Source organism: Epinephelus lanceolatus, chromosome 2 (assembly GCF_041903045.1).
Source record: "Epinephelus lanceolatus isolate andai-2023 chromosome 2, ASM4190304v1, whole genome shotgun sequence".
Lineage (NCBI taxonomy): Eukaryota > Metazoa > Chordata > Actinopteri > Perciformes > Serranidae > Epinephelus > Epinephelus lanceolatus.
The window spans coordinates 29,107,984-29,124,106 of NC_135735.1; the positions used below are offsets into that span (position 1 = coordinate 29,107,984).

General features: G+C 42.3%; 1 protein-coding gene across 1 annotated transcript in view; it reads right to left on the bottom strand.

Moving 5' to 3' along the window:
- spon1a (spondin 1a) overlaps positions 1 to 16,123 on the bottom strand; it is a 105,803-nt gene that overhangs the window by 66,455 nt on the left and 23,225 nt on the right. Inside the window, exons 4-6 of the mRNA XM_033631114.2 lie at positions 15,930 to 16,003; positions 15,357 to 15,479; positions 4,608 to 4,756 (exon numbers count right to left, since the gene is read on the bottom strand). Of these exons, the coding sequence (XP_033487005.1) occupies positions 4,608 to 4,756; positions 15,357 to 15,479; positions 15,930 to 16,003 (346 nt within the window). The remainder of the gene's footprint in view (positions 1 to 4,607; positions 4,757 to 15,356; positions 15,480 to 15,929; positions 16,004 to 16,123) is intronic.

Here is a 16,123-nt window from a genome sequence, read left to right on the forward strand (position 1 = left end):
AAGAACTTTCATCAACCTGGCAATTCGACTGTGATAAATAACAAGCAATTAGCATTACAGTTTTTAAAACTTTTTTATGAATCCTGCTGAGAAATAACAGATTTAACTTCTTTCATTCTGCTGGGATGGTCCATAAAAGCATCATCTGCAAATGTATCCTTGTAAAAATGAAAAGCTGCCAGACAATATAATAAGAATCAGCTGAATCGAGTGACACAGATCTCTATTTCCTGTCATTAATCTGTAATGTCTCTTTTCTGCTCCAACATGAGTTGTGTTGTCACTGCTATGTGGCCCAGCTGTGGAGCTCAGGATAATAGAGGATTCCGTAAGCGCCCGCACTGTGCAATAATGAAAAATGCCCCATGCTGCGAGATTTCATAATCCGTCTGAGGCCTTGGACCTGGTCGCTGGTCCATGGAGAGAGTCTCATTAAACTTCTCATTAGTGACACACTGAGCTTCTGTAATGACTGAATGAAAATACAAATCACCTCAGACATGAAAGGAGGGACAACAACGATGGTCCCAGGCTGCATCTCTGTGCTGCCAAATCTTCTGAGAAGAGCATTTGCATTTGGCAAATGGAACCGTAGTGCACATCTGTTTACGGTCTGAAAATTTGTAGTCTCACATAGCCAGCCCTATCTTGTGCTGTGCCAGTGTTGGAAAAGATCTGCCTGAAGCCATCGGAATTCTGCACAAAGGTTAAAAAAAAAGAAGCTCTGGGCTGTTTGTATTTCTCTAAACCAATCACAATCTTGGGTGGTGCTTCGTCTAGGATGCAGTGATGGTGCTAAATAGTATTGAGACATTTGTACATTTGCACATACATAATAGCTGAATCCCTGCAGAATAAAACGCCACATAAAACAACAGACGTTTTAGTGTGAAGGTTGCTACTTCTGAGGTTGATGTTGTTTCACACACAGCACTCAAATGAAGTGCAGAGATGGTTCTGGATATGCAAGACTAGTTTTAATAGCAATGGGGATTTTGTCTGTAACAGGCGGCAATTGACTGGCTTGACATCTAAGGCTGTCGTGATACCTCCAATACTGCAAACACCACACTACTGACTGGTCAGCTGCAAGGGATGGCAAGCTTCTTTCTTTTCATGGGATCGCAGATGAGGCGCTGAACATCTATTCTACGCTGAGTGCTGCACATTTTGTGGTCACTAAGAGTTAAATAATATTCCCTGTTGAGTAAAACCCTGCAGTTGCTTGTCATTTTCACTTTTTACACAGCTGTCCACTCACACAGTAGGAGTACAAATACCACAGAGACTAACCGTCACATTGCAGAACAACAAAAATTGAGTAGAAATGAATACTGAACCTACACAGTGAGTCCATTCTCTCTCCCTACATGCTTTAGCCTTCCCTTCACCCAGAGCAAGGACCAGAGCAAGGAGGTACTCTACCTTGTGGCAACATTTTAACTTCTGCAGATGTTCAGTACCATAGCAACCAGGCGCAACCAAAGCCTCTCAGCTGAAAAAAAAAAAAAAAAGGCTGCGCCCCTCATTGCTCCTGTGTGTTCTGCATTTTACAATGAACAAATACTTAATTTGTTTCAAAACTGTGTCATCTTTGTCATCTAAAAGCAACAATGTACCTACTAATAGTCTAACAACAATGCTTATTTACAAAGCACTAAAATCAGGACAACAAAAAATAGCATTATTCTGCATATTGCGCTGTTGGGCCACCCTTAATCACTGCAAGGGAAATTCCATCACAGCGACAGCCCCACTTATACCCACAGTCTGCATCCTGTGAGCCAGACTGGGAAATTCGTAAAGAATGGATCCCCATTACATTCATACATGTATGCACTGTACCTCTAGACATATCTCCTATCCACTTGCTCACTAACAGAGGAGTACTCTAAACAAACACAAATCTGCATCTCTGGTAGAAAGCTATCATGAATCAAATCAAAGTGCCTTTTCATCCACTGCACTGTAAATTTATGCTGTTTATTTCAATATATAAATTCTTGAAAAGGGCAGTAATGATCGCACTTACAATCTCAGGCCACATGATGAGTGGAATACTGTCATGATTGCTTGTGCAGAGGTGCTGAGACTGTGTGGGTGAAAGGCTGTTTTTGAGGAGGCTCTGACATGCAATCATATTTTTATTACCAGCCGGTCACATGGTGAGGACTGAAAGGAGCGGCCGAGCAGCATGCTTGTATGAGATGGACGAATTCAATTTAGCAAACTGTTTATGTCACATTCTTTCTCATTTAGGTATATGAACATTGTGTTTTTAAAAGGGAAATTCTAAGAAAATGCAAAATACTGTCATCTGCAGTTTATTAAGAAAGCTCTGATTCTAAAGATGCATTTATCACCGGAGGACCTTTTTCCCCACACATCTGATGCGCAGCAAGACAGCTGGTGCAGCACACCCTTGTCCATGCTCACAGAGGGTGACAAAACTTAGAAAGAAAATAAAGCCATCACACTCTGAATTGACATGAGCGGGATAAAGAGGGCTCTGTGCAGAGTGTGTGTGCGCACACGTTTGCACGGTCCGCATGCCTGCTTGGTTCTGCAAATGAAACTTTGTATGAACACTCTGATCAGCGCACCCCTTGGCTGGAGTGGAGCCTGGCTATGAATATCAATTTTGCATTCATCGCTAGCTGCTTCCCCCGATGCACCACCTGACACAAAAGAGAATCAGCTTTCTGTTTGTGTCAGCGTTTACCAAGAAGCGCTGCACGGCTCAAAAGAGGGAGCCTCCTTCACACGGCCTCTTTACCTCAAGGGCATCGACAGACTATATGTGTTGTCTAAATTGTATAAACGTGGGTACAATGAACGTGTGCGGCAGTTGTCTGAGGCAACAAAAGACTTTTTAGCTTCCAGGTATCAAAGCAGCTGTGAGCATCAACCTCCAAGAACTCACGTCATGTGAGGCAAAATGACATGACAACAGCTCAGTGCAGTCACCTATTTACAGTACTGTAGGTCCACTTACAAACACACACAGGCAACCAACACACATAAATGGCACTACTTAAGCCATGTACAGGGTATTGTAAAGGGCTGATTTCTTATTGGCTTTTTTCAAGCAGTGAAGAATAGCATGCGGCTTGCTGGTATCAGACTAATCAGAGTTTTTATTGATTGCCTGTGTAATCATTGCCCTCCATTCATGCGTCAGCCAGTCCCACTTCAATATTGAGCAATTATCCTCAACAACCACAGCTTGAGCCACGCCACACCTGGTGATGATATGATCGCGGGTGGTGAGGAAAATGCCTCATTTCTTCCTTGTCGATCATTTCATCACATCTGCGGATGTTTAAAGAGCCATGTACTGTACAATCAAACTGCTGGATGTCTTGAAAATAATTCGCAACCCACCTATAGAATGCAGAGGGTTGTCTCTCTTGGTTTATGTAAATGATCTTTCAGGTGGGCAAACAAGATCTATCATGTGGTTAAATGACATGTTTTTCTGTATGTGCTCCAGAAATATTCACAAGTGCAAACACAACATTCAAACATAAATGGCTAGCAAAATTTATGTTTTTTCAGCACACCTACTGTACTGGTCAATCAAATGTACTGCCACTTTACTCTCACCTCTATGATCCGGGCCGGGAGATGAGAAAAATACAAAAACAGTCTGCTGTATTAGCTGTGGGAAGGCAGCAATGACACGGAGACCCCATTGCTCACACTATGCACTCATTATCTGCTGTGACTCCAGGTCTTCAATATTAGCCAGCAATAAGCACTCTGCAGGACCATCTGCTGTACCAGCATGGGCTATTCTGAGAGTGAGAGAAGCCGCCATGGAGAAGAAGGAAAGAAAAAAGATATACCATGCTGTTTGTTGAAATAAAAACGAGAAGAGAAGCCAAGGAGGGAGAAGGAACGTGAAGAGTGGAGCACACGAGATATATAAAAAAAAACCTACAACTTAATATGTAAAAGCCAGGTGAAAGCTGTGAAAGGCAGTTCAAAAGTGAGAGTAGAGAAAATTTCCCTAGGGCACAGTAGGGGAGACGTAACTCAGCCTAGTTAGAATCGATTACTAATTAGCACTGAGTTGATGACGGAAATAACAGCTTCTTCCTGTAGATGCTACCACCGAAGCAACTCCTGAGCATTATGAGGGTTGTGTCAAGCCCCCAAACTCTGATCAAAGATGAACTGATGTGCAGGAATTGAATGCTGAGCCTTTTGGAGGTACGTGTAATTGGCTTCATTTCATGACACAACGGGAGTGATATTTTCCTCTCACCTTTTCTTTCAACACCCAAATTAGGTCCCCCAAAGATCCTATGTGCACACAGTAGATGCAGAGGCAGGCTAAGAGAAGTGAAGATGCTTGAAAGCACTAATCAGTGTGGACAACAATGTCCAAGCAATTCATGCCTTGCTGAAATCAGGTGTGCAAGCCCTAGAACATCCTCTGAGGCCCCTGTGGTGTTATGCGACTCATCTCTTCCTAGCTTCAGTCACAGCAAAATACTCCCAGAGAGAACAGAGAATACACTCATGCCATTGTTTAATACATTAACTGCAAGAAATGTTTATGCACAGCACATAGGCAATCTGCAAGTGCTGGAGAATCTTACCTTCTGTCTGATCTCCTCCTCCATTTTGACAGGGGAACCCAGCTCAGCTACCTGTTTAACTCCGTCGCTAGCAAAGCCACCATATTCCCACAGCACGTAATTCTTAGAGTGGGAGGCACCGATGATGGCTGACCAGTGATTGGCACGACCTGGTGAAATAGACAATAAAGTATCTCATTAGTTGGACATCCCAAAGTTACGTCTTAATCACTCAGTTAGCCGATCATTTTTGCCATTTTCAAGGCACAGCTTTAGTAAAGCCCAGCTGACTGATGCATCAGTCCGTTGACTGACAGACCAAACACCTCCTTTGGTGCTTCATATTTACTCGACAAAGTGATTTGTTTCAGTCAAAATATTAATCCCTGTAGGTGCAAAGCACCTACAGTGTATTACTTTGATTTTATGCTCCCTCATAATCCTATCATCTCGTCTCCCCATCCTTCTCATTCAGGGCAAAGGTGTATGTTCCCAAGTGACATACAGGAAAGGGGATAGTCGAGCTCTATATCTGCTTTAAACCTGTGAGCACAGAGAGAATGCAGCAGCAGTAGTGATCCATCAGAGGTGACAGCACAGGCAAAGCTAAATATTTGAGCCTTATACAATTAACTTAGAGAGGGTGGAAGCTACAGCCCTGCTGTAACCTCCACTGTTGTGCAATCATAATAAAGCATGGAGGACAGCTGTTCAACTAGTATTGATGGGCTCTCTGGTGATGTTTACGTGTCATTTTGGGATATCCTTACTGTCTCACTGTGGGTCCTAAGCAGTCTGATTTGTCTACCTCAACAGCACAGGAATTGGATGTCTCATATTCCTTCATTACCCCCTACTGTCATATTATACCTCTGCCTAGTATGCTATTATGTACACATGAGTTGGAATGACATCCTGCTACATAACCCTGAGAGCACAATAATGACTTTACAGCCTCAATCAACATAAAATGTGTGCTTGAGTCCTGGTGGGTCTAACATCCCTAATTTTGAAGATAAACTGTAAACTTCATTTGCTTTCGACAGCCACTCAGGAACATGAAGGATTATGGTTGTGATGGTAAGGATGGTATTCTACTTCTTACTTAGTCAAGGTGAGGTTCACTCAAATAGGTCATAGGTCTGCCTCTCATCTTTATGCCCTAAATAGAGCCCTTACTCTGCAGTTCTGTAAGTCACCCTTTCTGCCTTCTGCTGGTTCCCAGTGCGATTGTGAACAAAGATTAATCGCTCTGATAATCTAATCTCTGTTTGTAGTGTTCCTGTAACAGAGTGTAGTGTGGAAATGTAAACAGTTTTTCATAGGAAGTTAATGTAGGACCACTTTAAAATAAGATTTATTTCTCTTGACTTTTTACTTCTACAAAATTGTACTGTACTGAGATCTGGATGAACGCTTGGAGGCAAAGATAGATGGATGATTGTATTAGCTATACAGGACTAGTGGTGGACCAGTTGCTGTTTCATAAATCAGGTAGCCCCTTAGTGACCAACACATTTCGCAGCTCTCAGGGGACTCTGATATTTCTTTGCCTATTGTCTTCCTAAAACGTGGCATGACCTTGACTCACAATGTCCTACTCTTGCACTGAATATTTGCTTTGACATATTTTACTGTCTTTGATTATTATTGCATTACATGATTTTTCACATGGTTATCAAACATGTCCGATACACTCTTTAGTTTTGGATCGAAGCAGGTAAAAAAAACGCCCTAACAAAAAAAAAAAAAAACAAAACTCCTTCCTCTAGCAATGAATGTAATCAAGTATGGTTCTTGCTCTTTCTAGTGTTTCTGATGTCTCAAATACTGAGTGTATTGTTTTGTTTTGTTAAACCTTTTTGATAAAGTTGGGTTTTGGACAGTGTTTTTGATTAATGCAGAATTTCCTCTGTCACTGAATGGCTTTGACTCCTCACAGCCCTTGCTTACATGCAGCGCTTCAAGGTTCACTGCTCAGTATTTTTCCTTGTATGGACAAATCTGATACCATGACATCTTGTCTCATTCTTATGATGATTACACTCTTCCAATCAGCCAAGTGAAAGAATTAGATTCAGCTCTTCACAACTGTAATCTGTATTAATTACATAAGTATAAAATGTGGAATAAGATATTTCCTTTTCTAGCATCCTTTTGCTGGCCATGTTTCTACAGTAGCCTAGAATGGACAAACCAAGCACTGGCTCTAGATAGGGCCATTCGTGTTTATTGTGTTTTTACATCGGCCACCATTAATAGCAGCCCCTCCATGACGAGCAGCATCAGAAAAAACTGTTTCTATTTATTGTCAAAGTGCTGTATTCAGTGTTTAATCACTGGTTCTGTTTGTTTGGAGACTTCTTTGGATAATTCGACTTCTGCTGAAATCCACCTGAACGTCTAGATCTGAAGTTATCAGAGAAAAAGATGAGCACACATTAGCAGGTGCTGGGCTAGCGACCTGTCTCCGACAAGTTAAACAGCTTGTGAGAAACACTGATTTGCAATGTGAAACTGCTTTATTCAGTGTTTTTACCGGTTTAAATCACCAGGTCTATTTGTTTGGGAGAAGTAAAGACCTCTTTTGGCATTGACATATTTTACCTCCTGGTAAAAACCCTCTGAATGTCTAGATTGGAAAAAAAGGCAAGCACATGTTAAATTATCAGAAAAAAAAGTGAACACACATCAGCAGGTACTCATCACAGATAGGCCAAACAGCTAAAGTGAAACACTAATTTGTAACGCTGTATTCAGGGTCTTACTGGTTTTAATCACCTCATTTATAAACACTGCATATGCACAAAACGAGGCCTGAAAGAGACATATGGCACGTCCTACACAAAAGTTGAGATCTATAAAAACAGACTTGATGGGAAAAACTTTGAACCATGCTTACAAACATTTTGAAGACAAGAAATTGGCGACACAGATGGTGAGGTGTAAGCCTGATTGTAGAAACTGTTAACTATTTTTTTGGCACAGGCCAGTTTTGGCTTTTGTTTGTATACATGTTTAGTGTGGATCCTTTGCATTTGTTAATAAATGAAACCCCTGACCATTTGTTTTGGAGAGGAAGAGACCTCTGGCTCCTGGCAAAACTTTCCTGAGCAATTAACAGTAAGGATCTAACCAGGAGAGGTTTCAGCTGGTTACAGTCTGCAGTCATCACCACTAGAGGCCACGAAATCCCCCTAAATCTCACACATTGCTCCTTTAAAGCTTCTGTAATGTAGTCTCTAATAATCTGTCTGAACTTTATTTGCACTGTAAACCTGCATGCAGCTTTCTAATGCTAGCCGGGGTTGCGGGGGCAGCAGGCCAAGCAAAGCACCCCATACGTCCCTCACCCCACCGACGCTTTCCAGCTTCTCCTTGTGGACCCCAAAGTGTCCACAGGCCAGATGAGACACGTAATCCCTCCAGCATGTTCTGGGTATACCCTTTTTGGGCCTTTTTCCAGTGGGACGTGCCTGGGACACCTATAATGGGAGGTGCCCAGGATGCATCCTGATCAGATGTCCAAACCACCTCAACTGACCCCTTTTGACGCAAAGAAGCAGCGGCTCTACTCCGAGCTCCCTCTGCATGTCCGAGCTCCTCACCCTACCTCTAAGGCTGAGCCCAGCCACCCCACAGAGGAAACTCATTTTGGCCTCTTGTATCCACAATCTCATTCTTCCGGTCAGTACCCAGAGCTCATGACCATAGGTGAGGGTTGGGACATAGATGGACCAGTAAATTGAAAGGTTCGCCTTCCGGCTCAGCTTCCTCGTCATCATGAAGTTCTGGCACAGCACCCACATCACTTCAGACTGCACCAAACCACTGATCCATCTCTCACTCCATTCTACCCTCACTTGTGAACAAGACTCTGTGATACCTGAACACCCTCGCTTGAGGCAGTAAGAGTGGTCAGCTAAGGGGAGGAGTGGATAGTGGTGGTGGTTTTTCCTTAGGCTGTTAGAGAATATCAAAATACAGAATCAGGTTTAGAGATCTGCAATTGAAATGCACAGTGTGGTCCTTGGTTGGTTGGTTCTTCATTAGTTAGTAATAGCTTATGTCATTAGCTTCAGTACACGAGTTGAGTGATTGATAGCAAGTGCCTGTTGTTTTTCCATCCATTGATAATGAGCCCAAATCTGGCAAAACAGATTGTTTTGGGTAACTCCTCAACAACAGTTAGATTGGCCAAAAGCTGTGTTCTCCAGCGAGGAAATTAATGTGAGGAAAGTCTACAGAGCCAGGAGGGCTTTACTTTTTCAAGTACCTGAATGTTTATGTCAAGTAGGACACAGGGTCAACAAGGCTGAAGTTTGTTTGAAGAGTTTTGGATGTCTGCTGTATGAAAAAGTGGAAATGGGTTGCTACCTTGCATGTAGCAAAGACGAGGATAAAAAAAAAAATCTTTTAGTGCATTTTCTTCTTTATTTGATCTTGAAAGGACTTTAAGTCTTTGTAAGTATGGAAGCAACGTTATGAAAAGGGCAGGGATTACAGAAGCAGAAGATGCCTCTTACCACCTGCCCATCAATCCATATTTGTCTTGACTGTAAGGATTATTTCACACACATTAGTTGTTTAATATTTTTTGTTGATGCCCCTTTATGAAATTTTAAGGCTATTTGTGCTATGAGCTTTCATAAATATCTGACCCTGCCTGGCAGGGAGTCATTGCCAATATCTAAATTGCTTGAACATTATGGCTCTGGTTCACAGCTTTATATCCATCATCGGGTTATTTCACCTCAGGTTGAGGTAGTATTAGTTTACTTCAAAGGTGGGTATAACGGGCGCCACTGTCCTCCTTTTTAATGCGGTTTTAGTAGGTATTAGTGCTTGAGGTCAGTGTTGTGGCTCTCGTCCATCTTCAATTTGTGGAAATGTTTTTTATAAGATACAAGGGAGAGAAATAGAGCAGTGACATGACATGTGCCGAGCTGCATAGTCTCAGAGTCCTTTAATGACCTGCTATAATTTTACAGGGCTGTGTTAGGAATATGAAGCCCCATAAGGAAATAACCGCCTCCTCTGACCTCTCTATACAGGTTAATAGGACTCTCTGGACCATTTTCCATTGCTAGACCTCAGAAAATACTTGCAGACTAAACAGAGACATTCAACAGAGCTCTGATTAAGTGGTGACGCACAAAATTGTTGTGCAGCTGATACAGACAGAGGTTTACTGAGCTTTCCAGCATCACACATTTGACTTCAACACTCAGTACGTTTACATGGACAGTTTAATTCCACTTTTAATCGGAATGAAAGGCCATTCCGATTAAAAGTGGTCATGTAAATGGTCATTCCGATTGAAAATTAAATCCGATTAAAGGGGGTGGTTTATTCCGTTTGTCATTCCAAAGGAAAAAATTTTGTGTGCATGTACACACTCATTCCTCTTTAAGTTCATTCCGGTCTTTCTGCGCATGCTCGTTTCCTTGCACTTCTGGCGCGATGACGTATATAGCGCACATAGCAACGGGCTGCATAGCAACGGGCTGAGCTAGAGCAGTCGGACTCGTTGCACTCACCGGTTTCCATTCGCCACAGCACGGTCTTCTACCTCCCTTCTTCGACCTTCTACCTCCCTTCTCCCCCACAACAGACGAAGCATTAGCAGAACAAGGTTGCTGTCGTACTGCTGCTTCAAGAATATAAGCAAAACAAGCCCGAACAAGGCACTAAGAACGGCGTCGTCAAGCATCTTGTTATCCGGAGAGAGGACTACAGTGTTTTCTTCCGGTAAACGTAACATCCGCCCCGCCCCCTATCCAATCAGAAACCTTCCCTGCCGCAAACCTTGCGCGCACCCGAATAAAGGCGATTGAACTGATCTCCCATGTAAACCCTCATTCGGAATGAATATTTCCCATGTAAACTACCTGGAAACACTTTATTTCCGAATGATTTCATTCAGATTTATTTCATTCTGAATGAGAAGCCATCATGTAAATTAAGGCATTTAAATCAAATTAAGGATTACATTGGAAATCCCTGTTCCCACTCAACCAGTGTTGTTCTGTGTACTGCCAGCTGTCTGTGAATAAACAGAGAATCTTTGGACATCATGTCCTACACAGATGATTCACAGTTGTAGTGTGGTAGTGTTAGAAAAACACAACCAGCGTTTATTTATGGGGGCCGGTGCAAATAAAACTGATTGATTGGACATTTAAATAACAATGCTGTTTTAAAGGAGACCAACCAAAATGTAGCTGTGGTGTTCAAGAGCTTTGATGGGGCTCGGCTGAAAGTGAATTTCGTCCACTGCAAAGCAATGAGAAATGTCCTTGTGTTTGGGAAATAAATACCACATGAAAAAATCATATGAAACGACTTTATATTCTGTCCAGGGAAGGAAGGTGATGGGCTAAATATAGAGAAGATGGAAGGCAGCTGTTTTTGGGTCTACGGTACATGTCAAGTCTGGACTTCAACATATTGCTTCCCTTGTATAATAGGAAATTGACTTTGATGCGGTCCCTCTTTCTTTGGTTAATAAATAAATATTAAACTCACTCTCCCTCTTTTGCTTCCTCTCTCTCTATCTCCTGCTAATCCCGTAAAAAAATATTTACTGACAACCAGGCCATTCTCCATCTCGACATACTCTCTGTGTCCGAGCGAGCTGCTGGTGCTTGGGTTGAATAGCCATGCATTGCTGCATGACTTACAATGGGCAGAAAAGGGGAGAAAGAAAATAGAACTGTCAAGGTTATCATGTCTGCAGAAAAAAAATAAAAAAAGACAGTCCTGTTGGCCTGTTTTACAGTGAATTTTTGGTCTGGAATGTGTGTCACCACAGTGGTCTCAGGCTCCTGCACTTGAAGGACACATGTTAAAAATAGAGGGATGATATGTGACATAGTGGCTTATCTCAGATAGCAAAAACATCAACCACTGAACCACTACTTACATCAGAAAGGAAAAGTCAGACCAAGTTTACTTCTAGCTATTTTTTTTTTAGTTTTTTAATGGAAAGTGTCACCAAAATTCAAATGATGACAGATTATCGTGTGCTAACTGGACTGTATTCAGTGAATAATATTGTCCAGTACAAAATGTGCAGTGTGTTATAATAACTGGTTACCTAGGAAATGACTTTGTGCAAGGAGAAGTCCAACTGTAGCATCCTAAGAGTCAGGATGAAACAGGCACCACGCAGCGTGCCCTATCCTCTTTTAAGTTGATCTATCTGCAAGGTGTGTGTTTGCGTATCTGTGTGTGAGAGTGAGTCACACACCAGCTACTCCCTCCATAAGACAGTAAATTAGGGCTCCTTTTCGATCTCAGGGTTTATCTTATTCCACTCTAATCAGTATATTGATCTGACCAGCGAGAGCCTGACTTAGACAAGAGAGCCGGTGTAATCCTTAAGTCCATTCACATCCTGATAGTGTGGCTCAAGGTTATACACACATCGCATTCAACCATAGTGTGATGCTGTAGCAAACCACACACATCACTATTGAGAGCCATGCATGGAGGCTAAACCACCCACATGTTGGGAACATATCCTGGAGTTTTTGGGACTACGGTACTACAATCAAGATTAAAGGATACGGCTGCCAATTTTTGTCATTGTCAACAAATCCTATTCAAAGACCAATATCAACAATGTATTAGTCTGTTTCTCAATACATTCTGACTCCCCCCCGAAGTCTGTGGCACTCACACAAAGCCCAGACATTCATTTGACTTAAATCTGTTACAAAAAAAAGGATCATGAGTGTACTTTCACTTAAACAAGTCTAAATAATTTGCTAAAGCAGTTGGGAATAATAGCTTTTAGCAGAAGTTACTCAAACAGAAGTAATGGTGCATTTGCTGGGGACACATTTTAGTTGCAGATGTGGTGAGCAGCAGGATGGTGTGTAGAATCTGCTAAAAATAAACTACAAAACCCAAGACCATCGTGATGACGAGACATGTCAACCAGTCAAATGGTGATGCTCACTGGAAAACAACCAAGGGCTAAGTGCCTTCCAATACCCATACTGCCATACTATTTGGTATGGCAGAAAAAGATTTAGTACGTCCTGATACATGGTAGCCTACAACATAGAAGGTCAAATGCATTTTGGCAAAAAAACAGATTATCCTACTGCATCCGCTCGGATTTTGCAGTGTGCAAGCCAGCATGCTCTCCTGGCTATTCTGACCCACAATCCTCTGCACAGCGGGAAATACATCACATTAACTGAGCAGCAAACAGATGACAGCTTGACAGAAGTCAAAATGGCGGATGACATTAAAATAACATTAAAATGACTGGTGACCAGTCGAATAGTAATAATAGGAATATTAATTGATTAAGTGAACAAATGAATCATAAAAAGGACATATATCAAATAACAACAACAGAGAAATGCATAGCCTATGTATGCAGCTGTGGCTCAGAGGTAGAGCAGATAGTCCACCAATCGGAAGATCAGCGGATCGATCCCCAGCTCCTCCAGTCTGCATGTCGAAGTATCCTTGAGTAAGGTACTGAACCCCAAATTGCTCCTGATGATGCTTCCATCGGTGTGTGAGTGTGTTAAAAACTGAGTAGCAGGTGGCACATTGTACCTTGTAGCCTCAGCCACCAGTGTATGAATATGTCTGTAAATGGGTGAATGTGACTCGTAGTGGAAAAGCGCTTTGAGTGGTCGGATGACTAGAAAGGCGCTATAAAAGTGCAGGTCCATTTATTACTTAAAAGTTTAAACTACGTATGTTGCAAACATACACTGCCTGGCCAAAAAAAAAGTCACCACCAAAAAAAAGGTCATACACTCTAATATTTCGTTGGACCGCCTTTAGCTTTGATTACGGCACGCATTCACTGTGGCATTGTTTCGATAAGCTTCTGCAATGTCACAAGATTTATTTCCATCCAGTGTTGCATTAATTTTTCACCAAGATCTTGCATTGATGATGGTCTGACTGCTGCGCAAAGCCTTCTCCAGCACATTCCAAAGATTCTCAATGGGGTTAAGGTCTGGACTCTGTGGTGGCCAATCCATGTGTGAAAATGATGTCTCATGCTCCCTGAACCAGTCTTTCACAATTTGAGCCCGATGAATCCTGGCATTGTCATCTTGGAATATGCCCGTGCCATCAGGGAAGAAAAAATCCATTGATGGAATAACCTGGTCATTCAGTATATTCAGGTAGTCAGCTGACCTCATTCTTTGAGCACATACTGTTGCTGAACGTAGACCTGACCAACTGCAGCAACCCCAGATCATAACACTGCCCCCACAGGCTTGTACAGTAGGCACTAGGCATGATGGGTGCATCACTTCATCTGCCTCTCTTCTTACCCTGATGCGCCCATCACTCTGGAACAGGGTAAATCTGGACTCATCAGACCACATGACCTTCTTCCATTGCTCCAGAGTCAATCTTTATGCTCCCTAGCAAATTGAAGCCTTTTTTTTCCGGTTAGCCTCACTGATTAGTGGTTTTCTTAAGGCTACACAGCTGTTCAGTCCCAATCCCTTGAGTTCCCTTCATATTGTGCGTGTGGAAATGCTCTTACTTTCACTATTAAACATAGCCCTGAGTTCTACTGTTGTTTTTCTTCGATTTGATCTCACCAAACGTTTAAGTGATCGCCAATCACGATCATTGAGGATTTTTTTCCGGCCACATTTCTTCCTCGAAGACGATGGGTCCCCACTATCCTTCCAGTTTTTAATAATGCGTTGGACAGTTCTTAACCCAATTTTAGTAGTTTCTGCAATCTCTTTAGATGTTTTCTCTGCTTGATGCATGCCAGTGATTTGACCCTTCTCAAACAGACTAACATCTTTTCCACGACCACGGGATGTGTCTTTCGACATGGTTGTTTAGGAAATGAGAAGCAACTCATTGCACCAGTTGGGGTTAAATAACTTGTTACCAGCTGAAAGATAATCGCCCATGCAGTAATTATCCAATAGGAGGCTCGTACCTATTTGCTTAGTTAAATCCAGGTGGCGACTTTTTTTTTGGCCAGGCAGTGTACATATACATATATGTATAAATATATGTATAGATATACATATACTGCAAAGTGGCGGCACTGTGGGATGGTTAGCACTATCACAGCAAGAGGGTTCCTAGTTCGAACCCAGGGTGGGGGAGCCCCCCCCCATGTTCAAAGACATGCAGGTTAATTAGTGACTCTAAATTGCCCATAAGCGTGACTGTGAGTGTGAATGGTTGTCTGTCTCTATGTGTCAGCCCTGTGATAGTCTGGCCACCTGTCCAGGGTGAACCCCACCTCTCACTCAAAGTCAGCTGGGATAGGCTCCAGCACCCCTGCGACCCCTAACAGGACACGCGGTTATGGAAAATGAATGAATGAACATTGCAAAGTAACAACAGCAGAGCTCTCCGGGTTGACCTCGGTCTCTAGCGGACTCAGCGAATGGCATTTTGTTTTATCTCCAAGGTAACAGATATATAAGCATGAGGGTTCAGGGCGGAATTTTATGAGGAAGTAGTTTGTCCCGACTGTGTTCATACTGCATGCAACAGTACATGCTTTTTAAGGGCAGCTGCAGTACCTACTGAAAGTAAAAAGAAAGTATGTGCACCTTGCAACAGGTTGGGCAACACTGGCAATACCTATTGGCATGATCTATTCACTGCTGGTTAAGGTCTTTTCATAGGATTTTTTTGACAGTTAAAAAAAAAAAAAAAAGCACCAGATAAATATATAAAATATGCCTTTTAATGTGTGAAGAAGCTGAGGTCACAGGACAAATAATGGCTCGGAGTTTTGCTTACGTGGATAGTCTTTGGGATGCATCTTTTCTGACCAGTTCCCATAGAAGGTGACTCTGTACTTTGCTGTTCCACAGGCACAACAGTCGAGAAGAGGTTTCTCTGTAGTGTCTCCATACAGGGATTCTGTACAGAAATGAGGGGAAAAGTAAGATCCAGACAGAGAAATACAGAAGACCATGAGAAAGACGTAGAGAGATTGCTCATTAGTATAAGAAGCAGATGAGAGTGGCCCATCATACAGGAGATGGGTTGTTTAAGAGAGTGGGAGCTGACAGGAGGAAGAAAGGGAGGGCATTACAAAATGGGAGGATGTGTAGCATAGTTCTTCTGATCTGTTGCACAGTGTGACATCCAATGTCATGCACAGTCGGGGGGTCACACTCATTTACAATTATTCACATGCCAGAGCATAACAGCAGAGAGGAATGCCCCTGAATCAAAACAAGAGTCAAAGAAGACAATAAAAACAAAGAGACTATAGGAGGGAAAGGTTATAGAGTACCATCAGGGGGGTTGAAAGAATAAGAAATTCAGAGTACATTATTGTATTCCATGTAAATAAAAGAAGCCTACCTTTCTCACACATGCGCTTGGTGAGTGAGCCTTCATCCTGGAAATCGATTATCCTCTTCTGCACAATGCTTGCCCTGCACATAGATAACAAGAAGATATGGAGGCAGTGAGGAGTGAAGTTTGTTGGGGGCAGCACTAAGTGCAAACGTATAGCTTGAGGGGCAAAAGTATGAGTCAATGTCACAGCAGGAAAA